Source organism: Pelodiscus sinensis, chromosome 17 (assembly GCF_049634645.1).
Source record: "Pelodiscus sinensis isolate JC-2024 chromosome 17, ASM4963464v1, whole genome shotgun sequence".
Taxonomy (NCBI): Eukaryota; Metazoa; Chordata; order Testudines; family Trionychidae; genus Pelodiscus; species Pelodiscus sinensis.
Window position 1 is genome coordinate 38,969,415 of NC_134727.1, and position 24,947 is coordinate 38,994,361.

General features: G+C 48.1%; 1 protein-coding gene across 4 annotated transcripts in view; it reads left to right on the top strand.

Moving 5' to 3' along the window:
* SGCD (sarcoglycan delta) overlaps positions 1–24,947 on the top strand; it is a 545,286-nt gene that overhangs the window by 440,111 nt on the left and 80,228 nt on the right. For all 4 annotated transcript variants that reach the window (XM_075900619.1, XM_075900616.1, XM_075900617.1 and 1 more), the window contains 2 exons: positions 13,943–14,030; positions 18,066–18,185. In XM_075900619.1, coding sequence (XP_075756734.1) covers positions 13,943–14,030; positions 18,066–18,185 — 208 coding nt within the window. The remainder of the gene's footprint in view (positions 1–13,942; positions 14,031–18,065; positions 18,186–24,947) is intronic.

The window sequence follows — 24,947 nt, forward strand, 5'->3', positions numbered from 1 at the left end:
AAGCGTGACTAGTTCTATGTAGTCTTACTTGTCTCTTTGACTATATTTTACATATGTATCGTTTGGGTATGTTTTATTAACAGCTGTAGCAATGTTTAAGAAAGGCAATAACTGTGCCTAAGAGACCATAAAATGAAAACAAATGAACCCCAAGTTCTGAGCGCCATGGAAGCGATATAAATCGATGAGTTAGAATATTTGCAAAGCTTAGCTCGCTCGCTCTGTCTCACTCTGATGCACATTGATAGCACATTCATTTTATTGGGAGATCTGTCACCATTAAGCTCATTAAGGTTATATCTGACTAGGACAAACCTCCAGCCATCATACTGTTGGCCCCATATACATAGTTGGATGAAACCTTGTCCTACAGTAGCCTCTGCACTTTGTTAATCCCAAGGGAGAATTCGCCGTTGAATCAGCGAGTTCAGGGAATTCTTGATTGGTTTCCGCTACACCATGACAGTTGCCTAAAAGTGTTCCCACAATGTGGGGAATGTGGACTCGCTACTGGTCCCCCTGGGAATTTCATTGGGTTTGTTTCGTTCCATTTGTATCAGAAGGGAAAAAATCCTTGCAGATGGAGTCATGAGTCTGATTAGACATCAGTGTGTATTTGCTGCATTGCCCTGTACTGTCTGGGGGGGAGTTTCTGAATGATGTGTTTGACTCATATTTGGGATGGCTTGGTCATTCTACAAATCACAGAGCAGCCAGGCTCAGTTTCAGAAGCGCCACTCTCGCATGTGTATTGTCTGGGAGCAGCTTGGTTGTGAAGCCCCAGCTTCAAGCATTGACAAGTGCCTGCAGCTTTGGATTCTGGGCCCGGAAAACCCAACAGTGCGCAGTTTAGTTTTCACCAAGAAAGGCAAATGTGGAACTGTGCAGCAGTCTTTGAAGGTGAAAAATGCAGATTCCTAACCCCATGGTTACTGAATCAGAGCTCTAACATGAGCAGTAATGTTCTATTTTTATTTATATTTCTATCAATTTCATCCTGTCGTCTGTGCTTTTCTTCCAATTATACCCTAATTATGTCAAGAATTTGGCAAAGAAATGGGGCCAGATGTAATAGGATTTTTTTTTTTTTTAGTTTTGTTTGTAGCATCAGCAGACACAATATAATTAATTTTCAACAAATCTTCGTTATGAAGCAGCTGATCAGGCATCTCGAAGAAGTAGCTGACTCTTTCTCTAAGCAGCGTGGTCATGACGTAGTAATATTGTAGCTAAACAGGGAAGCCCTTAGACTGCAGAAGTAAAACTGCCTCAAGTTCTCAGCCAAGGCACAGCCTAGTCATTTAAATCTTCCTCACAGAACTGCCTTCCTTGAGTTTTAAAAAGAGCAGCCATCGATTATACGTGCTTTAATGTGTCTTTTCTTTCTCTCATTATTAAAAAAAAAACCAAGAAATGCAGTAAGACAGAGCTGAGTCTTAGTAGATATAGATTCCAGAATCTAGGAAGCTATGTGAAATGTCATTACCCAACACAGCTTTAACTAATTCCTGGAATCCTTTCTCCCCCTCTCTCTCTCAGCGCTTACAGGTGAAGGGTTTAGTACAATTATTTCTGAGAACAGGAGCTCTATGTCCTTGCCCATGTATCATTCTGGCTGAAAGGAGCCTGCCATTTTTGCATAGGACACAGGTTGAATTTCTCTGGTCCGGGACTCTGGCCTGGCAACACCATGGATGTTGCTGAACCAGAGAGCCCCTGCGGCGAAGGTTGCCGGCAGCTAGGAGTGGAGCCGGCCAGCAGGGCAGCGGAGCCCATGGGCACCAAAGCCTGCAGTCAGCTGGGTAGGGAAACCAGCAGGGCTGCCAGAGCCCGCGGGGCTAGATCTGCCAGGGTTGCGGGGCTGCTGGAGCTCACAAGGCAGAAAAGTTGGCAGAGCCGCCAATACTTGCAGGGCTATGGAGCCTGCAGGACTGCTATGGCCAGGTGTTTGGGGGGAGGAGCCAAGTGGGGAAACTAGGAAGTTTGGGGAGCCTCCCTCCCAGACTTCCCCTGGTCCAGCAAACTCTCTTGTCTGGGATGCTCAGGTCCCGAGGGTGCCGGACCGGAGAGGTCCCACCTATGTTGTGCTCATTTCTCCAGTCATGGGTAAAACTGATCAGAAATGTGGGGGAACCTGCAAGTGTTGGCTAAGGCGTAGGTGAGCCAGTGTGGACCTCCCGCCTCTGTGTGCGTGACTCGTACGTGCCGATACTGCCGCCCTTCACTACCTTTGTATTACGTTTAGTGCCTCTGGACCTGGTAACCCAAGTTGCTCTCTCCCGTCTGGAGGGATGAGATTATCTTCTCTGCCTGGACACCCGCCCCGTGCCAGACATGCTTCTGACAGCCTTTCTCACACGCCATAGCTACCATCCAGGTCTTGTTCCCTGGGGCACAAGGTGAGCATGTCTGCTACACTACGCACTCCCCTCCCCGCTCGCCTAGACCTGCTGGCCAGTGCCGTGGGGGGCTGGGCCATTTGGGGATGGCTAGCACTCATCCTGGAGCTATTCTCACACAAGGGCAGTAGTTGTTTGTTACTGTCCCCTGCTTAAAGGATTGGGGGGTTGGGGAGGATCTGTACCCACCCCCTCCATGCCCTTCCTTGCACAGCAGTTCAGGGGTTGGGTACGGCCAATTAAATCAGCTGCTTTTCTGTAAGAACTCAGGAGAAGACACTCGCAGCCCTGCGTGGATCCGGAATTCGGTATCCGCCTCCACATCTGTATCTGCAAACACGAGTCCCGGATAGCCCCATCCGCTGGGACCTGCGGATGCAAAGCGGCAGGTTTGTAGGACTCTGCGCATCGAACCCAAGTAATGCATTAAGCGAACTGTCCCTCTGGCATGAGCTGCCACTAGCGAGCCTGGCACAGGTTCTGAGAGGAGTCACAAGGGTCAAAGACTAGTCACAGGCCCTTGTGTGTCAGTAGCACACGCCTGTACCCTCCGCCCAAGGAGCTTACGGATTCCATTAATTCTTTCCTCTAGAGCGACCAGTCTGTTGCAGCCACTTAGCTCAAGACAGGATGTCAGTGACACTCCGCCCCTTCCCTCTATCTGTGGGTAATGGAAGTTAAACGTCCTCATTAGTATGATTAGCTACAACTGTCTTCCATTCATATATAATATACAACCACAAGTATTTGGCTAAACCCGGTGTCCCTGGGTATGCTTTGCTTTATCTTTTCCTTCCTGGTAGCATGTGCATTGCAAAAGTATATGGATTTGTTTCAAGGAACTCTTTTTCCCAGATGTGTAGTTGGCATCTTTGAACTGTCTCCAACGTGGTTCCTGTATTTTCCTGCAGGCAGTGGTAAACATATTTACCAATCCATGTGTGGCTTTTTGTTTTTTTGGTTTCGTTTTTTTGTTCTATGCAAATGTTATGTCAACGCTTCTGTTAAAAGCAGCACCTTACAATCTGCAAGGCCTTCCTAAAAAGACATCGAAATCGAGTTTTTTCAGAGGTGCCTCAGAGCGTTAGTTACTATCTCTATTGAAATTCCAGCCTTCTTATTTCCACATTATCTGTCGGCATCTGATCACAATACTGTGTAGGAGGGAGACAGGAACAGAGAACTGAGTTAAAGGCAGCTGAAGTATGAGAGAAGTGAAATATTTTTCCACAGAAAAATCATCCCATTCTTTTTACTAACATTTAAATTGGCGTAAGAAAGCTGCAAGAATGTTCAATCTTTGTCCTCTCCAGTCCTTCCAAGGTGGTCAGTTTGAGTTGCTGGGGGATGAGGGGGGTGAGATGTGCAGGATGCATCATTCCCATTGTGCACAAGATGTTGGGGTCTTTTTTAACACAGTGTCTGGGGAGCACAGCGATGGGGGCATTAGTACAAATCATCTTCATCTTCTCAGCAATGCAAAAATATATAATTCATACAGTGTTCTTGTCTGGGGAAGAGGGAATCGGGTTGCGGGCTTTTTTTAAACACATTGAAGTACCTGAGAAAAGAAAAAGAAAGGGAAAGGGAAAGGGTGAAACTATTGTGCTACATGTTGTCAGCTTGCACTAAGCACTGCTCATGGAAAAGGCCCTTGTTTCTTAGACATAACAGTGACACTTGCACGTTAAAATGTATCTCAGCTCCACACTGATCCTAGCTACATGGCATGAATGCATTTCACCTCTGAAGGAAAGATTTGCTTACGATAGGAAAAGGATAGGAAAAGGAAAATACATTGTATTACCTCCATGCCAAACCTCTTACTTTCTTCCTAAAAGCAATCATCGTCAGCCATATATATGGCATATACTGGGACACTGTGTACCATTTGTTCTAATCTGTCTGCATTCTCAATTCAGTTCACAAATCGTGGTTGGTCTTTGAAAAGCTTACGTCATCAAGCTGGGAATTTTGCTAAGAAAATGATTTGGTTACGTGGACATCATCTGTGACTGTTGGAAGGACAAATTCAAGAACAGAAGGGATTCTGTGCTTAAACAACAACATTAAGGAATGTATTTTTAGTGTAACGGCTGCAGATTTATCTGCTTGATTAATTTGTTCGCCAACGGTGAAATGAGCAAACTCCCACACTTGCTGTTCCGAGTCGCAGCGGGGATGAAATGAGAAATTGACCACACTAGAATCCCGCCGCCAGTCTGCCAGTGGAGGTCAGAATGATTGAGGGGGAATGGGGAATCCAAAAAGAAGTGAGCGCCCTTCTGCTAATGAAGGCTGTGAGCCATACTGCACCCACTGGGAGAGTTGGTTGTAGTTAGAGCAGAGATTAGAGGTGATATTTTTGCAAGACTTCACTTGAGAAGGTTCCCCTTCCACTTGCAGGTGCTCGTACCCCTAAAAATATTGCTTGTCCTCTCCATGTAGAGGCAGTTGTTAATTGCCACTTCAGAGTAGGCAGAACTGCTCATGAAACTTTGCGTGGAATTGGAACAGTGACCATCTAGGGTATTATCCTTGTGCATGCCCCAGGCAAAGAGAGAAGTTGGTAGATAGAGAGGCGGCAGCCTATAGCTGTGAATATGGCATGTACTACTTACCCTGTGTTTCGTCCACCCAGAACGGCGGTAGTGGTTGTTCACACATGTCATCGGTCCATTCATCTGAACATTATGAGCTGTGGTGTGCTGCCAACATTTCAACGTATGGCACCTTCAAACATTTTTCTGTCGCAGTCTGTGATGGGTGCAGCATTTTCTTCTCCTCTGAAATGCTCTGAGATCAATGGATGAAAAGCTTTGTATAAGGGCCAGGTAGAACTCTCATTCTCTCTCACATGTACAAAGCGGTGCTATGTTCTGCCCTGCCAGCACTATCACCAAAAAACCCATCAATGCCACACTCTCTGCACATCCAAAACATCCATCCTTAATTCCCTCTACCTTTAGCTCTCGTACTTCCTGCTCCCCTGTCTGCCAGCTGGATCTCACCCCAGTAGCAACAGGAACAGGTCAATCCACCTGTGGGTGTGGGTAGTGGGGTGGTTGAATCAGGCATGGAAAAAGTGCACTCTGGTGGTGTTCTGGGTGGTCTCTTTGTGAATGGATTCATTCCCCTTTGCATCTAGAGCAGGGCATGTCTTCCTGACTCCTAGAGCTCTCCCCTTGCAGGTGGGGGAGTGGTTTGTCTCACACGGCTGGAAGGGCTTTTGAAATGAGCTATCCTCATCTAGCGAACTTGATATGATTTTACATATGATTTTTTCATATCACAGAATCACAGAATACTAGGACTGGAAGGGACCTCGAGAGGTCATCGAGTCTAGTCCCCTGCCCCCATGGCAGGACCAAATACTGTCTAGACCATCCCTGATAGACATTTATCTAACCTACTCTTAAATATCTCCAGAGATGGAGATTCCACAACCTCCCTGGGCAATTTATTCCAGTGTTTGACCACCCTGACAGTTAGGAACTTTTTCCTACTGTCCAACCTAAACCTCCCTTGCTGCAGTTTAAGCCCATTGCTTCTTGTTCTGTCCTCAGATGCCAAGATGAACAAGTTTTCTCCCTCCTTGGCACCCTTTTAGATATCTGAAAACTGCTATGATGTCCCCCTTCAATCTTCTCTTTTCTAAACTAAACAAAACCAATTCTTCCAGCCTTCCCTCATAGGTCGTGTTCTCTAGACCTTTCATCATTCTCGCTGCTCTTCTCTGGACCCTCTCCAATTTCTCCACATCTTTCTTGAAATGCGGTGCCCAGAACTGGACACAAGACTCCAACTGAGGCGTAACCAGCGCAGAGTAGAGCGGAAGAATGACTTCTCCTGTCTTGCTCACAACACACCTGTTAATGCATCCCAGAATCATGTTTGCTTTCTATGCAACAGCATCACACTGCTGACTCATATTTAACTTGTGGTCCACTATAACCCCTAGATCCCTTTCTGCCGTACTCCTTCCCAGACCGTCGCTTCCCATTCTGTATGTGTGAAACTGATTGTTCCTTCCTAAGTGGAGCTCTTTGCATGTGTCTTTATTAAACTTCATCCTATTTATCTCAGACCATTTCTCCAATTTGAACCTGATATGATTTTTCTACGCCAGTGAGTGGTATAGTCGTACAACTGGATCGTTCACAGCCTGTCGCTAGAGTTTCACACTCGTTCAAAAAAGAACTAGATACATTCATGGAGGTTAGGTCCATCAGTGGCTATTAGCCAGGATGAGCAGAGATAATGTCCCTGGCCTCTGTTTGTCAGGGGCTGGGAATGAGTGACAGGAGAGGGATCACATGAGGATTCCCTGTTCTGTTCACTCCCTTTGAGGCATCTGGCATTGGCCGCTGTTGGCAGACAGGATACTGGGCTGTATGGACCTTTGGTCTGACCCAGCCTGGCCGTTCTTATGCCTTTGTGTTGGCATCTTCTCCTGACTTATACAAGCCTGGAGGAAACACAGCTGTCTCCATTCTTCCCGTTGGCTTGTTCCACCACTTTGTGGGCTCCACGGGATCAGATTCAACTTGCTCCTATTTGACCTTCCTGACTGTAAACACACTGATGTTGATGTATTCCTTTTAAATTCCCTCTTTACCTATAACAAGATTTCCTACTTATTTTTTAACCCTCCCAAAACTAATCCAAGGAACTCTCTGTAAGATACCTAATTCCCTTGAAGACCGCGCAGGTTTGGATGGTTTGGGCTCTGCATCGCAATCGTCTGTCAAGGTGGCCTAATCTTTGATCTGGGAGCTTTTAGTTTTTGTTCTGAAGCTGAGCCAATGAAAGGCAGCTGGCCAAGTGTTATGATTCATTTTGCCAGGTATTGAGCCTTCTGAACAATCAGTCGATATCTTTTGCAAAGTCTCATACACTCTGCTGGAGAGCTCCATGATTAGTTAGGAAACGAACTAGATTGTATTGACATATTGGCTGCAACTTTCAAATACTATATCCTGTAGCATATGTCCCCACATTTTAATAAATGGCGAATTTGTTTCATCTGCTAGTACATATCCATGAACATTTGCATTACGACTAGGCCATGAGAGTGGTATTCATGCAAGGCAGAAGTCAGAGGCCGAGTTCTTATATTTGCTACGGAAAAGGATTGGAGCTGCGGGTTTCAAAGGATCTAAAGAATTAGGTATCCCAGTAAGGTGCCTCCCCTCCTCGACTTGTCCCCTGAAAGGGAATTGAAGCATCCTGTCACAGAACACTAGGACTAGTAGGGACCTCAAGAGATCATCAAGTCCAGTCCCCTGCCCTCGTGACTGGCCCAAGCCCCATTTACATCATCCCTGATAGATGTCTGTCCACCCTGCTCTTGAATATCTCCATTCATGGAACGTTTTACAAGGAGAACACTTGAAATGTCAGGAACTGACATGCAGAAGGGGAACTGTGGTCCCCAGCTCCCAGAGAGGTGTGTGCTAGGGATGTGAACAGGTAACCTGTGCAAACTCGGGGGGAGGGCCACTGCTTCCTGCCCATGCAGGCTGGGATCTGGGAGTCCAGCGCGAGCCTGGCAGCTGCAGGGGCCACTCCAGCCCTGCTGGGTGGGCGAGCGAGCCGTTCCAGCCCAGCCTTCTTGCCCACCTCTGTTTAATCATTTAACCAGTTAAATGTAATGCTTTTTTACAGCCCTGGTGTGTGCAAGCCTCTGCCTTAAATTCTCCAGCAGTCTGATCACATTCATCACTGAAAAGACACAAAAATGCAAAATAGCACAGTTGGGGAGATGAATGCTCATTTAATGGGCAAAGAAACTTAAATCAAAGGCTATTGTTCAATCCAGCTAGTGCTGCAGGATAATTAAGAAATGAAAGATTTGTAGCTTTTGGCAACATCCTCACAATTACCAAAGTTAGCTGACAGGAGGTGGAAGGAGACAAAAGCTACAGTGCCCATGTCTTGGTGTACAAGTAGAACTAATGCTGGCACATGGACTGGAGGTAGAGCCAGAGTGTTGTTTTGGGGTTGGGTGATAACTTCCATTATCCATTTGTGTGTAGGGAGAACAAACGGGGGAAATTATGGAGCTTTCATAATCTCTCCGCTATTATACAGACAGTTAAAGTGGAAAGCTGGAGACTGAAATCTTTTAGATCAGAGTGTTCAGTGCATGACAACACGAGATGTATTTTATATTGCAGTTGACTACGGCGGAACAACTAGATGAATTGTCTTGGATACAGAGAGAGACTTTTCCATTTTTATTGCAACACACTAAAGACATTTCAAGTGGTCCTGTGGCACCTTAGAGACCAACAAAAATACACCATTTCATGGGCTTTCATGGGTAAAACCCACTTCATCAGATGAGCTGGAGTGGAATGGGTGAGCTGCTGAAGTGGGTTTTACCCGCGAAAGTTCATGATTCTATATGTGTTTGTTCGTCTCTAAGGTGCTGCCAGACACCTTGCTGTTTTTAAAGTTACAGACTCGGATGTCTACCCCCCTGAGACTAAAGAGAAGTAGAGCCCATTAAAGTCCATGAGAACTTTTCCATTTACTTCAATTTACTTTGAATCAAGCTCTTGTTTTATCAGCGTTCGTTGGAAAGAACAGACGATGAGATATATGTTCCCAGTGCTGTTGCATATTGCATTTTAGAGATTCAGACGTGTCTCATACTTACATTGTTACGGCTTTCGTCAGACTGTTTACCTTAGCTCTGTACTCTCAGTTTAGGTGTAGGAGGTCACAGAACCATGCATGAGAGTGTTGTTCTAGTGTGAACGGAAGCTCTGAAGCCCACACTGTGGCTAATTCTTTTTATTAAAGTGATAGCACTGTATCAATCTATATTTCCCGGTGCTCTAGTGCAGCGAAGGAATTAATGTTGCACCGTGTCAACAAGAAACAGTAAGAAAAATGTAAGAAATTTCCCCCCCAATCCTATTTCCCGATTAATTACTTGTCCAGAAAATGAGAAAAGGCGTGTCACTTGCATTTGGTTTCACTTTGGTTGGTGAAAGAGATGGCGGATCGTACCTGAATTTCTAAAAGGGGAACAGGAAGTGTTTAAAAGGCCTTGTTTGAGAGAAGGCTGAGTTACTGTGTGTGTATGTAATAGACACAGGAGGCAAAGGAGGCCTAATTTTCAGCAGCAGGGAATAGTTTTCTATTCTTTTATTCATTTCCAAGTGGAAAGAGAGTTATGCAAACGTGAGTGGGCATTACATTAAGTGCTTGAAATATTCCTTCCCTACAGACTAATAAAAGCATACTTCTTCCAGCAAGCAAATTTACTTTTCTGAAAGCCACATGAATCCGTGAACGACACAGCTGCAGTGGGCTCCGTGTTTGTATTCTCTAATGTAGTCTGGATCTTGTGGGGGAGGGCATAACCTCTTCACTTATCTAGTAGCGTGCGTTACTGTATCTTCTTATTATGCAAATACGTAATGAAGTCTGAAACCAAGCCTGTCGTGTAGGCTGGACTACAGTCCTGCCTTAATGGAGACTGAAAGGCGCGCTAACCTTTTCAAAATGCTCAGTCCATTTGCATCCCTCCAGTAACTGCAGTCAAGTAGGGTAGGTCAAAAATGTGACCTGCCGTGCTTATAATGCAGTTATAATGGTTACAATTTCCTCCTTGGCTATCATTTCATCGGGATGCCAGACATCTGCCTTTTTAAAAGCTCCATCCAACAGTCAGGGCGAAATCCACATTTGCAATAGTAACACACACGATTTCAAGAGCTCTTTGGACCAGGTCACTGAGGATGTTCATGCATAAACAAGGAAGTAATAAAGTGGAGCTGAGTTTATTTCAGGCCCATTAAAAATACAGGAGAAATCATCATGTCTTTCCAGGCCCCCAGAGAGGGGAACACACGCCATGGTGGGTAAAATGAGAAAAAATAAAAGAGACTCGTCAGTGCCCTGTTACTCTTTTCCTTTCTGTGGGAGTTTAGAGGGGCATGCTCGGTTATTTAAACTTTCAGATGTTTCCTGGCGTTCATGCAGATGCTGTCATTTGTAGTGGGCCCACGTTTCAGACCTGCTGTCTTAGAAATAAAATATAATACTCGGTACTTCCAGACGACGCACGTTTCATCTAAGGATCTGCGAGCACATCTCAAAGGTGGATGAGAATGATTTGTCCTCGTCTGACAGATGAGGTAAATGAGACAGAGTGAACTTAAATGCCTAGTCCAAGGTCAGACAGTGAAGACTGGCATCAGCTCAAGTCTCCGAACTCGTATGATACGTCATTTGTTTTCTGTAGCAACATTGTGGGCCAACCCAGAAATCCTGAACTCTGGGAAAACAACTCAACTGGGAGTTATGCCCGAGAAAGAACTTTGGGATCTGTCCCACAGAGTTTTCATAAGCTTTACAACTCTTCTTCTTTCTCCTGGAGGCAGCAGGGAAGCTACCATTCTGATTTTGTGAGATCACATTGACTTCTGTGGCTATTTCTGCATCACTCGTACAGAAGTGTGTAGAATTGTGACCATTGCTGGTCAAGCAGAATGAGATTCTGGGTTAGAACAAAGCAAAGAATTTATAATTCATTCAATGAAGGGATCCTCTTTTAATGGTGTCAGAGGTGTAAGTCTGTAACTTTAAAAAACGAGTAGTCCTGTGGCACCTTAGGGCATGGCTACACTAGGAAATTATTTTGAAATAACTAAATTCAAAATAACTCCTGAAATAACTATTTTGAAATTAGCGTTACTCCCTGAGGAAAACAGGAGTACAGATTTCAAAATACAGGTGGCGCCCGACTTGTAATGCGATCGGTTTCTGGGGGAGCGTCACAAGTCGGGGGTGTCGTAACTTGAACCTACATTTATGGTAGATACTGTGTGCCACTATTAATGTGGGCTGAGGACATAAGTCAGGGGGGTTTGGCCCCTTCCGCACTTACAAAAATGGTTGTAAGTGTGGGGGGTCATTATTCGGGCCATTGTAAAGTGAGAGTTTCCTGTAATCAGCCCGTTATTTTGAAAAATCAAGCTTGGTAGTGGGGATGCCCCGCTTGTTATTTCAAAATAAGGGAGGTTATTTCAAAATAGCCCTGGTCTACACGAGGGAGTTAACATGCCACAGGACCACTTACTCTTTTAATGGATCGAGGGATATTCAAGCACACTTAGCATTTCCTCTAGTTCACACATACTCAAGTTTATTTCATTGATACCTTTTTTTATTTTATAGCTTAATTTCCAAAGTTTCACATGGGTGTCTTAATTAGCATCAGTCAGATAAATCCCACTCGCAGAAGATCCACTAAATCGAATGCTAGCAGATCGACCTCCGGAGCGCCGATCTTCTCGTAAGTGAAGACATGCCCTGCCTGACACCAGCTGGGGATCTCTCCCTCTGAGTTCTACACCGAGTGGCTGTTTCCAGATATGACCTTAACAACAGATTTGCTGTGTGCTTCACAGAGACATTAGAAGTCCCGTTGCAATAGTCTTAAGGAAAGGGTCCGGCACTGAGTCCTCATTCATACGTGTGCCAAATATGCAGTAGACTACAGCCCACCACCCCAGCTGTGACTGCCATGCAGCAGCTGGTTAAGTAATTGCTGCAGGTGGGATTTCCATGAGCTGTCTGAAAAGGTCTTACTCTCCTCTTGTCCAAAGCAACGCTCAACCTCCCACTGACTTCTGAGGGAGCAGAGGCAGAGCACTGCGGAAAGTTGCACCCTGGCTGTACATGGTAGCTTGCTTTTGGAGCCTGATGGCTGAAAGGTACTCTATTAATTTGGGGTATGCTACAGACCGCAAGCTGTTCTGCAAACCTGTTCTGTTCCTACTGAAGTCAAGGAAGCCTTTCAGACCATCTCCAATGGGAGCAGTAGACAAGCTAAAAGGAACAACAGAAGTGCTGTTGCTGTTATTTCTTTTGTACAGATTTTACTGTTGGTGTGGTTTGGGCAGCTGATGAATTTTCCCCTTTAAACTCTTCTGGAAATAGTAGCCCTGCACAGTTGCCTAGGTGAGACACTATGAATACTGATGGCTCATCCTGAGAGGTCATTTCCACCCGGAGCATTACATTTAGAATGCTTCTTTGGAATCAGCTGCCACTGGGAAATCAATACTATGTGCTCTGTGGCTGCTCCTGGGGAGAAACTCTGGGATCGCTCTAGAGACTGGATGTCCTACGTGTGTGAGTTTCCAAATTTGTGGAACAACATAAGTATGTTTTCCTTGATGGTTCGATTGTTATTTTAATTTGAACTCATATGGGAGCATGATCTGGCAGCATTCCAGATAGATACTACCAGGAGAAGTCAGATGCAAGGGGAATGCTAGGCCCCATTAATTCATCTATAGTATTTCATCCAAAAATCAACGTTAAGGTTGCAAAATTGAACATTCAGAAGTTAGGAAATTGCACAGATCACCTTCATTTTGCCAGTCTAACTTGTCCTCCCCAGCGTGCATTGAAATATAGATCATAAATAATGATGTAACCACATGCTATTTTCAGGCCATTCGGAGAGTCCCAGTGAGATTCCAGTTCATGACTTCTGTCAGATAAATTCAAAATCAACCAAATGGAAGGATCCAATTGGTTTCCATTGCTGGTTTCTTTTGGGTTCCTTTGGTGGGGAGGGGACCTGAAAAGGCCAATGCTAACGCTCCCATGTTGCAAACGCTGTTCTTATTTATTTTTTCCATGGAAGAATTGAAAATGGCATATTTAAGCATGGACAAAAACCTGTGAGCTCCAGCAATAGGGCCAAATCCGGCCACCTAACTCCATTGAAATCAATGGGCTCAGTGTGGTTCCATGTGCTTAGCCCCTGGGCTGTGTTTATATGATGTGCTGGTACATGTGTCACGCTACATAAGTGAATTGAGAACAAAAACCGCTTTAACATTTTATCTAGATTCACTTTCCTTCAGAATCCCCACCCCCACCTCCCCACACAAACTCTCACACCGCACACCTACTCCCCCGCACACATACCACGGTCACAACATGACACCTGCTCATTTAATGTGGAGTTTTATGCAGAGGTTATAGGTTTGATTAGAAAATACGCTGTGGTAATTAAAGAGGGGCCAACCCGAACCCCAGCGCCAAACACCCTAGAACTTTGGGAAGTTCCAGTCGGACTCACCTCATGCGAATGGTTTTAAATGACAGGTTGGTCAGATCATACCCCTGATGAAGACGACAGTTCCAAAGCAAGATTAGACTTTACTGCACGATCCAGGATAAAGCAGTATGGGGGATTAGTCCGTGAGGCCTACGCAATGTGGGTGTGAAACACTATCAAATCAGAATTCCTCTGGGCTGGGACACTGGTGGGGATATGTAACCCCAGTGCACAAGGGTAGGTTCTGATACGGGGCAATCTGAGCACAAACCAGCCCACACAAACACAAACATATTACCTGCCCTTCCAAAAGGCTTCTAGCTTTGTGGCCAGGTTTCAAAGTGCAAGAGAAACTTACACCCCAAAGCCGCACATCCTACCGCCTTTCTCAAGAGTGTAGTTCTTGAAGCACGCTTCTCATTTGCTTTCTCTTGTGCTCTTGTTATAGGGCAATCCATTGTACTTCCAATCTGCCAGAAATGTTACAGTGAACATTCTCAATGAGAAGACTAAAGTCCTTACGCGGCTTGTAACAGGTAAGGAAGAGAAAACGCCGGAGGAAAGAGTTAAGAGGATGTCAATGGCCCTTGTGCCGCGGGGTCATTTGGTATCATGAAGCACCACAGAGGAAGGCAGATAAGGCTTCCAGTGAAGTACAAGCTAAAAAGATAGCTCCGCTTTGGAGAAACAAACGCTAAGAACGTTAGCGTTGTGCTGGAGAAGAGGCCGGCTGCATATTTGTAATAAGGAAGCAGAAAATCTTTTCCACTTGAACGTCAGGCCAGAGACAAAAGGTTAGTTTTGTGAGGCCGGGGCAGGAGGAGATTATTCAATCTGGCAGTTCATTGGTAACGGGCACAAAATTGTCCCAAGATACTTTTCGCTTGCCTAAGATCTCTCGAGCGCCGCTGGTTAGCAGCAGCTGAGCACAGACACTCTGCAGTTCCAAACTCACAGCCCCATCTGCTGCTAAAGAGCCCTTCTCCTCACAAGCATTAGCATTAGCATCAGGTCTAATGGGGAGGCCGATGTTTCCGAAAGGCACGGCACGGGTGTGAACTGGAGAGCCGGTGTGATCTGTGTCAAGAGAGGTGGCAGGGAAAGTGCTTAGCATCTCAAAAGAGCAGCCGACTGCCAGGGGAGAGCCGTGCCGCCGTCTGGCTGCACCAGAAATCCATAAACATGTTGTTTCTCCATGCGTTTGGATTGTCTGGCAGGCTTATAAAACATCTCGCCTGCAGTCACAGGGCTAAATAATTAAACAGCCTCCGCGACCAGTGATGTAAGGACCATGCGTGAACGTTGCCTTGAGACGGGAAAGACACGCCACCCAGAGCCCCCAGATTGTGCCATTAGAAAGGAAGTTGTTCGCTTTGGGAATCATTTGCCATTTCTTTGCTGTGCAATCTCTGCCTCCCTGGTGTGACTCTGTTTTGAGAACGCTTGGAAGTGGGCAGATGGCTGGTAGAAGTTACAGCAGCTCTGCTGCACACGTGTGTGTGCACATGCCAAACACGCCCCCTGCCGGCACAGAAACTAGCCCCAACCTGGCAAACGGGTTGGTGAAGGCCTCTGAGGCTGACTCTTGGAAAACCTTAGCGCTGCCTGCGCTTGGCTTGCAGTGCCAGGCAAGCCTTTGCCACCGTAAATACCCAAATGCTTGTATTTTGATGTCTGAAGGCTGCAGTAAACACCTACCTGGTGCACTGGGCATCTTTGCATAAAGTCATAGTAAATTCTGTGGTACCACTTATTATGACTTAACCTGAAAATCTCCTGCTCCCTAACCTAAAAACCAACTCCTGAAGACAGCAGTCGGAATAATCTAGTATAGTCCCACCTCTGTGTCCCTCCCTCGCAGCTGGGAATGGGGCGACGGGGGAGGAGAACTTGCCTGTTCTGTTCATTCCTTCAGATGCACCACTGTGGGAAGACAGGATATGGGGCTAGATGGACCCAGTGGGTCTGACAGCCACCCTGGGCCCTGGGGCAAGGTGTGTGTGTGGGGGAGAGGGGACAGGCTCTGCGCCCCTGAAGGAGCAAGGCCTCAGGTGAAAGAGGCAGTGGCAGCCAGCCCTCAGCACTGCCCGGACCGTGGCACCCCTCCCCCAGCCCTCAGCACTGCCCGGACCGTGGCACCCCTCCCCCGGCCCTCAGCACCTCCCGGACCGTGGCACCCCTCCCCCAGCCCTCAGCACTGCCCGGACCGTGGCACCCCTCCACCCGGCCCTCAACACTGCCCAGACCGTGGCACCCCTCCCCCAGCCCTCAGCACTGCCTGGACCGTGGCGCCCCTCCCCCAGCCCTCAGCACTGCCCAGACCGTGGCACCCCTCCCCCAAGCCCTCAGCACTTCCCGGACCGTGGCACCCCTCCCCCAGCCCTCAGCACTGCCCGGACCGTGGCACCCCTCCCCCAGCCCTCAGCACTTCCCGGACCATGGCACCCCTCCCCCAAGCCCTCAGCACTTCCCGGACCGTGGCACCCCTCCCCCAGCCCTCAGCGCTGCCTGGACCGTGGTACCCCCCCCCCAGCCCTCAGCAGTGCCCGGACCGTGGCACCCCTCCCCCCAGACCTCAGCACTGCCCAGACCGTGGCACCCCTCCCCCCAGACCTCAGCGCCATGCACAGTGGTGTAGCGGCACTTCGGCGGCAATTTAAAAGGGGTCCAGTCTCCGGCCACCATCGCTGTCACAATAACAGCAGCGGCTGCTGGGAGATCTGGGCCCCTTTGAATTGCTCGGCCCCGGGGCAACTCCCACCTTTGTCCTTCCCTCTCCCCCACCCGCCATCAGTGGGCCTGGAGGGACCTTTGGCCTGGTCTAGTACAGTCATGCTTATGTTTTCACCAGCTTCCCCTTACGCGACTCCGAGGAACGCTGGGCTCACACAGCGTGTCTCTCCTAGGAGCTCTCCAGTGAGAAATAGGGAAGAGAATTCCACAAGTGAGAATCCCTCCCAGAGAGCCCCCTGCCGGCTGCTCCCTGCTCTGTAAATGGAGGGATTCCCGGTGGAAGCGACTCTGCTGCTGACCGGCTGGCAGCACCGCTCCCGGGAGATTAGCGAGCAGGTTGCGGCATCCCGCACCAGAGCCCGCGGGGCTGACGACGGCGTCCCGCCTCGCGCATGTTGCGTAGGAGAGGAGGGTAGAGAAATCCGCGCTCCACGCTGCCAACCCTTGTGAGATTTTCTCCGGAGGGTTTGCAGGATCCTTTAGTGTTTCTGCAGAATTAAACACCTGCTGCCTTCTGCACTCAGTGGTGTGCACACAGTTAGCAGTGTGTGTACTCCATCGGCATTGGCGTGCACTAATGCTCATGCACAGAAACTCCCTCTAAGCAGCAGCCTATTATAGGCTGCACAGGTGCTCTGGGCTGCAGCAGGGAGAAGTGCCTCTCCCTCCACCCCCCCAGACTCCAGCCCAGCCTCGGACTTATCACAGATCGGGGAGAGGTGTCCCTCCTCCAGCCCCAGACCTGCCTCGGCTGGGAGAGAGGCACTTATCTTGGGGCCCCAGCTCCAAGCTATTACTTTTGAATTGGAGAATGTCAGATACTAGCATACGTTTATTCAGGGTAAGTTTGATGTACAGGTTGTACCTCCCTTCGCAGGGACTCTCTGGTCCAGCAACATCCACGGATGTCCTGGACCACAGAGCCCAGGTATAGGGAGACGGGCTAGGGAGCAGGAGCGGTGGGGGAAGTGGCAACTGAGCCGGGAGCCCAGTGGGGGGGGGTGAGGAGGAAGGAACAGCAGGGAGTTCTGGCCCCTGCGGCTGAAACGTTGGAAGGGGCCGGCAGCAGCAGTCGCACGGTCCTGGCCGTGGAGCTGAGGGTGGCAGCGGTGGCCGTGGAACTCTGGCCATGGTGGCAGCCATGGAACTCTAGACTGGGGAGCCATGGCCAGGCAGGCAGCAGCAGGGCCAGGCTGGTGCCCTGGCTGGCGACAACAGGGCAGCCCGGGCCATGTTGGAAGGACCAGCAAATCCCCTTGCTCAGGACCGGTCAGGTCCCAAGGGTGCCAGACAAGGGAGGTACAAGGGAGAGTCAAACAAAGCACAGGCAGATGTTGCACTTGCACCCTGTCCTGCTTGTCATGTGCACTCCCCTTGCTAACACACTCAGATGAGGTCCAGGAACACTCTGCTACACTCACCTTGCAGAAATCTTGGTTCCGTGTTCAGTGGTGCCGATGCACTCACAAGAGGCCCAGTAACATTCTTTGCTACTTTGTGCCTGGGTCTTCCTTTAGCAAAAGCTCCCAGTTGTGCCAAGTGGCTTGGCAGTTTTGAGATGTCAACAAATGCTCATTGAGGTGTGGGAAGAAATCATAGTGATGGGCATAAGGCAGTCTGTAATATTAGAGAGAACATCATGGCACTCCGCTTTCCGAATGACAAGCCACCCTCCCAGGAGGAGAAGTCGCACTGAACAGACTATCAGATTGTAGATCACGCAGGCTGAGTGATTGGTATAACCCACCGTTTGGGTTGATCACATTCAAGAAAGTGCTGTATGGTTTTCTTCATCCTAGCAACAGAAAACAGAGGCTAAATCTTTTCTCCTGTTGTAGGTCCCCAAGCAGTGGAAGCACACAGCCAAAAATTCGAGGTGAAAACCCTCTCTGGAAAATTACTGTTTTCGGCCGATGACAATGAAGTGGTCGTGGGAGCAGAGAGACTCAGAGTTTTAGGTAACAGCCCTTTGACAAATCAACTGTTTTCAAACTGATCTGAACGTTTCTGAAAGTTTTCCAAGGATTTGGTTCAACCGGGTGTGAACTCAACACCAAGGCCAGGTCTACACAAGACCCGGCAGTTCGGCTTAAGGTATGCAACTGAAGCCATGTAGAATATTTAGTTGGAGTAGGCTTACCTTAAGTGAGCTTAGTGGTGTCCCCATAGCAGGAGGCCAATGGAAGCAAACATTCCCGTTGCCTTCCTTTATTCCTGGCAAGAGCAGAAATACTGGACACCAACAGGGGCACTCTGAGTTTGATTTAGTGAGTCTTAACTAGACTCACTCAATCAAACTCTGGAAGATCGATCGTGGCAGTGTCAATCTTCCACAGAGTGAAGACGTGGGCCAAGACTCCACTTGATGTAGGTGCGGGATTGGATCAGGCATGGCCTGCTCCTGGGGTTGGTCATGGGGCTCATTGCCTTGCACCTACCTCCTTGCTTTCCACGAGCCTGACTGCGACCATTGATGGCTGTTTGCCAGCCTTCCTAGTAACTTACTGATAGCTGCAATCCAGTTTCCATGAAGAAGTAAATAGCTCGTTTGGGCAGTCTTAGCAGAGAGGCCAGTCAGTGGTTTTGGAGGCTGGTTTACCCACACAATCCTTTGGGTCCAAAATGAAGGATGGTGATGGAGCAGTTTGGGGGGAGCTTTTATGGCCACGATCACTGTCCTGGGGATAAACAACGGGCCCCTTTCCCCAACACGAGATTCATTCTAAAGCAGTAAGAGTTTTAGAAGGACTACTGTCCACATCTTTCTTTAGCGCCCACACTGATTTCCTTGATATTCTCCGAGCCTTTGTCTTACGGGACCTAACTTTTTCTTTAATATCCATATGGGAGCATGGTGTGTCATGGAGCCCAGTCCAGCTTTTTTGCTGGCACGGCCTAATCTGCTAGACCCAATAAGGGACCCACCCCCTGGGCAGGCAGCCAGACTCTCCACTGTTGTCCTCCACCAGAGCACTCCAGGGATTCAAGGTGGACCAGGGTTACTTGATCTCCCACCGCACTGCGTAGGAGTCCTCCTGGCAGGATCCTCTGGCGGAAGCCACAGAACTGGTGCATCCCTCTGCAGCTCCTTCATTTACTTGGAGGGCTGCCCTTGTCCAGACGAGCCCCTCCTGTATAAATTAGTTTGTCTCTTTAGGCCCCTGCGGCCTGGATCAGGTAGGTCCACAGAGTTTCCTGCCCAAGGTGCTTTTGTCAGAGTTTACACTGGGTGTAAACTGGACACAGGAGGTGGGAGGCATGAGGAACTTTTGTGTTTATTTCGGGTAGGTGGAAAAGAGACTCTTGAACAGGGTTCTCTATGAGCTGAGCGCATTTGTGGCCACCCAGGAGGGATCCAGGTGCTGCCCAGATGATGAGCAGAGCTCCCTCAGCTGTCAGCGTGTATTTCTATTGGTGGTGCACTCCCACACATGCTTTGGTGCACGGTAACAACATTTAATCCCATGGCTTGCTCTTGCACCCTCCCTCCTGGCCAGACACCCTACCCCCAGTCTACTCTGGTTGGTACCACCGTTGCGTCTGCACCCTCCCTTGGACACACACCACTGCACCCTCCCTTGGACACACACCACTGCACCCTCCCTTGCTCCTCCTTCCTTCCCCAGACCAGTCATCCTACTCCCAGCCTGCTTCTGCACCCTACTTCCCCACTCAGACCTTGCAACCTCTCCCACTTCTGCACCCTCCCTGCCTCCCAGATCCTGCACCCCATCCCACTCGCTGGCAGCCCTGTCCTGCACACTGAACTCCGCATTTTTGTCCCCACCCCAGAGCCTAAGTGGGTCCATAAAATCCACTAACTATGGAACTCCAGAAAACTAAATCTGGCCTATGGGAAGCCCTGAACTTCAGTCTTCCCTGTCCCTTCTCTTGCCATCATCCCAGAGAGCTGAAGAGGAGTGAGGTGTTTCAGTCGGGGGCCACATCAGTGAGGGTTGGGGACTTTTGGAAGAGTTTTTTTGCTTCTCACTTGTGTGGTCCCCAACTGATTTTTCTGTGGGTCAGTGGCTCCCGACACAAAAAAGGTTCCGTACCCCTGCCACAAATAATGAAAACATTGAAACCTTTGGTGTTGGTCATAAATTAATATTTACTGTATTTAAAATTAGTGTTGATAAACTAACTTGACAAAGTTAAAACGCTCAAGCTGTTTATTAATTCAAATTAAACCAGTCTCCCTAGTTGCAACACTAGCAAAATGGCTCGGGTGTATTTATGTAATTAATGGTCAGTTTCCATTAGCAACTGGTGGTCCATGGAAAGGTTTCCATTGAGCCAGGTGGTCCGTGGGCCAAAAAGTTTGAGGACTAGATGATCATGATTGTCCCTTCTGGGCTTAGAGTCTACGGACACGTCTATACTTACCGGAAGGTCAATGCTCCAGGGGTTGATCTTCTGGCATTTGGTTTAGGAGGTCTAGTATAGACCCGTAAATCAAACACTGAAGGCAGCCCCTGCCAACATCCAGTCCTCCTGAGGGAAGCCAATGGGAGCATGTGTCCCCGTCAGCCACCTGCGCCATCACAGCATGGCTCAAGGTAAGCTGGCTCCAGCTACGCATTTTACGTCGCTGGAGTTGCGTACCTAAAGCCAACCTTCCATGTCCAATGTAGACCTGGCTTATGAGTCTAAATCTGTTGCCTGCTACTACAGTGCTTTGTGTTTGGTTATACGACACTTGCCAAAGAGCGTTGGGTGGAGGGTGTTTTTAATTGAGAAAAAAAGAGCATGTAAGTGTTTAAAAAATAAAACAACCAACATATCTGTGTGTGATATCTACCGATATCTATCATTTTCTGTATGGAATATCGATCTATCTATCTATCTACCTATCTGTCTACCTATCATGTTGGTTTTGTACTTGGGGCTCTTCAGACTTCATGGTGTTTCGGGTTTTTTGTTTTTGTTTTTTTTTAAATGTAAAAATTGGCCATTAAAGCAAATTTCCAGAGTTTCAGAGCAATAGAATATATACCACTAAATGAGGCTCTTAACACGTTTCCTGTTTGCCACTGCACTTTTCAGAGAGATTTGATCAAATCAGTTCTTGTGATTTTGGGAGAGGATCAGTCTAAGTCTTCTCCTGGGGATCTCAGAGCAGAAGGATATTTTAGACCATTTTTCTTGGTCAAACGAAATGATAATTAGCTGATTAAAAAGCCAGAGTATTCCACAGGTTGGGAATGCGCCTTTTCAGATGATATAGCTCAAAAAATAATTGTCTGTCATTTATTTGAATTGCTCTGGAGGAGCCACCAGTAGTTTTAGATGCATCCCTTTGAGTTTATGCCTCATTTTAGTCCCGGAAACATGAGGCGCAGGGAGCTTCCTAATGCTAGAATGTGTTTTTATTTGTTTGCCGCAGAATCTCTCACCAGGTTTTATCAGGCTTAGGCAGAGACATGAGAGAAGAAAAGATATGGTGACAGGAGAATTGAGGTTATACTGTACGATATTTCAGTAACCTTGAGCCGCAACATTTTCAAAGCTTGTGTTGGGCTTTGATTCTCTCCTTCCCCTTCCCCCCTTTCTGTAACCTAACCGTGTCTCAAAAAGTGGTTGCCACAGCTGCTTCCTATGCCAGGCGATGTTTTACAGAATGAGGAACACTAGTCTAGAGTTGCAGTGTGGGAGTTCTAGATTGGATATTAGCAAAACTACTTCATTGGAATGGTTGCCTACAGAAGTACGGGAATGGGTTGCCTAGGGAAGTGGTAGATTCTCCATCCTGAGAGGTTTTCAAGTCCCTGCTTTACAAAGCCCTGGCTGGGATGATTTGATTGGGGTGAGTCCTACTTTGAGCTGGAGGTTGCACTCGACCTTCTGAGGTATCTGTATTCTTGTTTGGATTTGAGGGTCAGGATCCTGGGGTGGAGACAGACAGGAGTAGTGGCAGGAACATCAGAGCTGTTGTTGGAGTCAGGCTGAGGGTCAAAGCTGGAGTCTGAGTTGGGAGTCAAGCCGAGGGAAAGAACCAGACATGGGATCAAGAACTGGGGTGAGGGCAAAATCAGGTGTCCGTTTCAAAGTGCTGGAGCTCCAGGGCTCTGTGGGGAGTCTGGATCCAAGTCAGAGCCGAGGTCGGTTCCAAAAGTTCAAAGACAGAGAAACAGGACAGTGAGAACAGCTAAGTAGGAACTTCCATTGTTGCTGGGACACTTCTAGGACCCAGCCCTGGATCACTAAGCTATTGTCCATCGGATCCCTTGAGCCTGAATTCACCATAGCGTGCAACCTCAGCAGACTGTGGATTACAAGGGGGGTTGGCCATGTGACGATGTCGGTTACCTGGCAGCCCTGCCTCCCAGGGTTCAAGACCCAGTGATGTTTACTTCACCCTCTTCTCTAGGAGTGCCCCCACCAAGATGTTTTTGTCTGATTGGGCTGCATGGAAAGAAGCCGTGAGGTTGGATTCATAGACCTGGGGCACCAGTTCCTAGGATCACTCTTTGGGGCTGTAGCCTTCCCAGTTAACGAGATACAGGAGGAGGCAGGTTTCATTCTGGAGCCCAGTCCTTCACGGACCACATGATCATCGTGACCCTGCCCCGGACTGGGGGGTGCGAGAAGGCATTTGGATTCTGTGCACAAAGGGGAAGTCCACATCTGGCTGCAGTGGAGAGAAGTGGAACATGGGGTGTAGCCTGAAGGCTCCATGGAGAACAGGCACAGGGCAGATCACCTGTCTGGTCAGGTATAGGCTGAGGTACTGGTGGCCCGGTTTCCGACAGGACCAATATCTGGGTCCCAGATTGTAGCTCAGTCAGTGGGAAGACCAGCGATCAGCTCGGACAGTGGTCTCAGCAGGGCCACAGCCTGAGCCCGATTTGGGCGCAAGGAAGAGCGCTGTGTTTTGTCGCCAGGACTCTCCGGTGGTACGCACTAGCTGGGGGCCAGTGCTGAGGTTCTGGAGCTCAGTTGGAAGTCTGGATCCAATTTGGAGCTGAGGTCAATACCAGGAGTTCAGACGCAGTTAAATGGGATCTATTCTATTGTCTGGACACCTCCTGCCATACCCCATGGACTTATATGGGATCAAGGAACCAATCAGGAATCGCTAAGACACGTGTCTGTCGGGTCACTCGACACCGACAGGACAAGGAGTAATGGGCTTAAAGTGCAGCAGGGGAGGTTTAGATTGGACATTAGGAAAAAATTCCTAACTGTCAGGGTGGTCAAATATTGGAATAAATTGCCAAGGGAGGTGGTGGAATCTCCCTCTCTGGAGATATTTAAGAACAGGTTAGATAGACGTCTGTCAGGGATGGTGTAGACAGAGCTTGGTCCTGCCTTGAGGGCGGGGGGCTGGACTCGATGACCTCTCGAGGTCCCTTCCAGTTCTATGATTCTATGATTCTATGACACGGGACCTCCTGAGGTGAATTGCAGCATCCATTGGGTTGCAGCATGAGGATACTGGTTCTCTGGTACCACCGCAGGCCTGGGGCCAAGTGCCACCAGTCCTTACATGAAACCAGTCCAGCTAAAGTCCTTTAATCGCTTTGAGACATCAGCCGTTTCGGGTGTCTCTCTGTTGACACTTCCCTACCCTCTGAAAATAATCTTGACTTCTCACTGCTCCACGTGTCCTTGCTACTGCAGGGGCTGCAGGACCGCAATCCGGCATGAAAGTCATCTCTGAGAGGTTAGCACAGCAGTGACGGGACACGTAATCTTATTATTTATAATTAGTGTCTCTATGTGTACTTTCTTCCAAGCTGGTTCTGCAACACAGTGCGAAAGCCTTAAAATGACAAGAGTGATGTTTTCTTTGGAGATTGGCTTTCTGCTTTGAATTCTTAAAGATGTCTTCAGTATTAGCAAGGCATTAAAAATCCAATAGACGGTCTGGAGGACAGAACTCGATAGCAGGTACCACTAGGGCATGTGTTGCATTTGATGTGGCATTTACACTTCTACCGTTTGTGTTTGCAGGTTACACAATGGAAGCTGCTACTTTTATTTGTATGCCTTCAAAGCACACAGCACCCGATTCAGACCCTCCCCCCGCACCCAGCACCCTCCATTTCTCACACTTAACAGGTTTATTTCAAAGAAAGTGCTGTTCATTTTTTTTTGAATAATCCCATACATTTTTTGAAACCTCTACATCTGAGAGAGTTCTGTCTCCTGGAATCATAGAGTTGGGGGAAGGGGTAGCTCAGTGATTTGAGCATTGGCCTGCTAAACCCAGGGTTGTGAGTTCAATCCTTGTAGAGGCCATTTGGGGCAAAAATTTGTCAGGGATGGTACTTAGTCCTGCTGTGAAGGCAGGGGACTGGACTGGACTGGACTCAATGACCATTCAAGGTCCCTTCCAGTTCTAGGAGATAGGCAATCTCCATTAATTTAATTTAGGTAACTAAAGTGTTGGCACCCCCCGGGGCTAGCCCCAGCCAATCACATCCAGCCCATGGACCACTTGTTGCTCGCCCCCTTTAGTCATGTAAATGAAACCATCAAAGTGAGGGAGGGCTAAGAGATGCTGCTGCCCATGCCCAGAACAGGTGGCCATGCAGGAGCAAGGAATGGACAGCACCGTGGTTCTGGCCTGCGAACGCATCAGCCAGGACAGCTTAGCTGGTATAGGAAGGGGAGTAGTAACTTGCTGCTGCTATAGGCCAGTAATACCTCCCCACTCTTCTGGAACAGCGAAAGAACTGGTGGGGAAACTGAGGCACAGTGGGACGAAATGACTT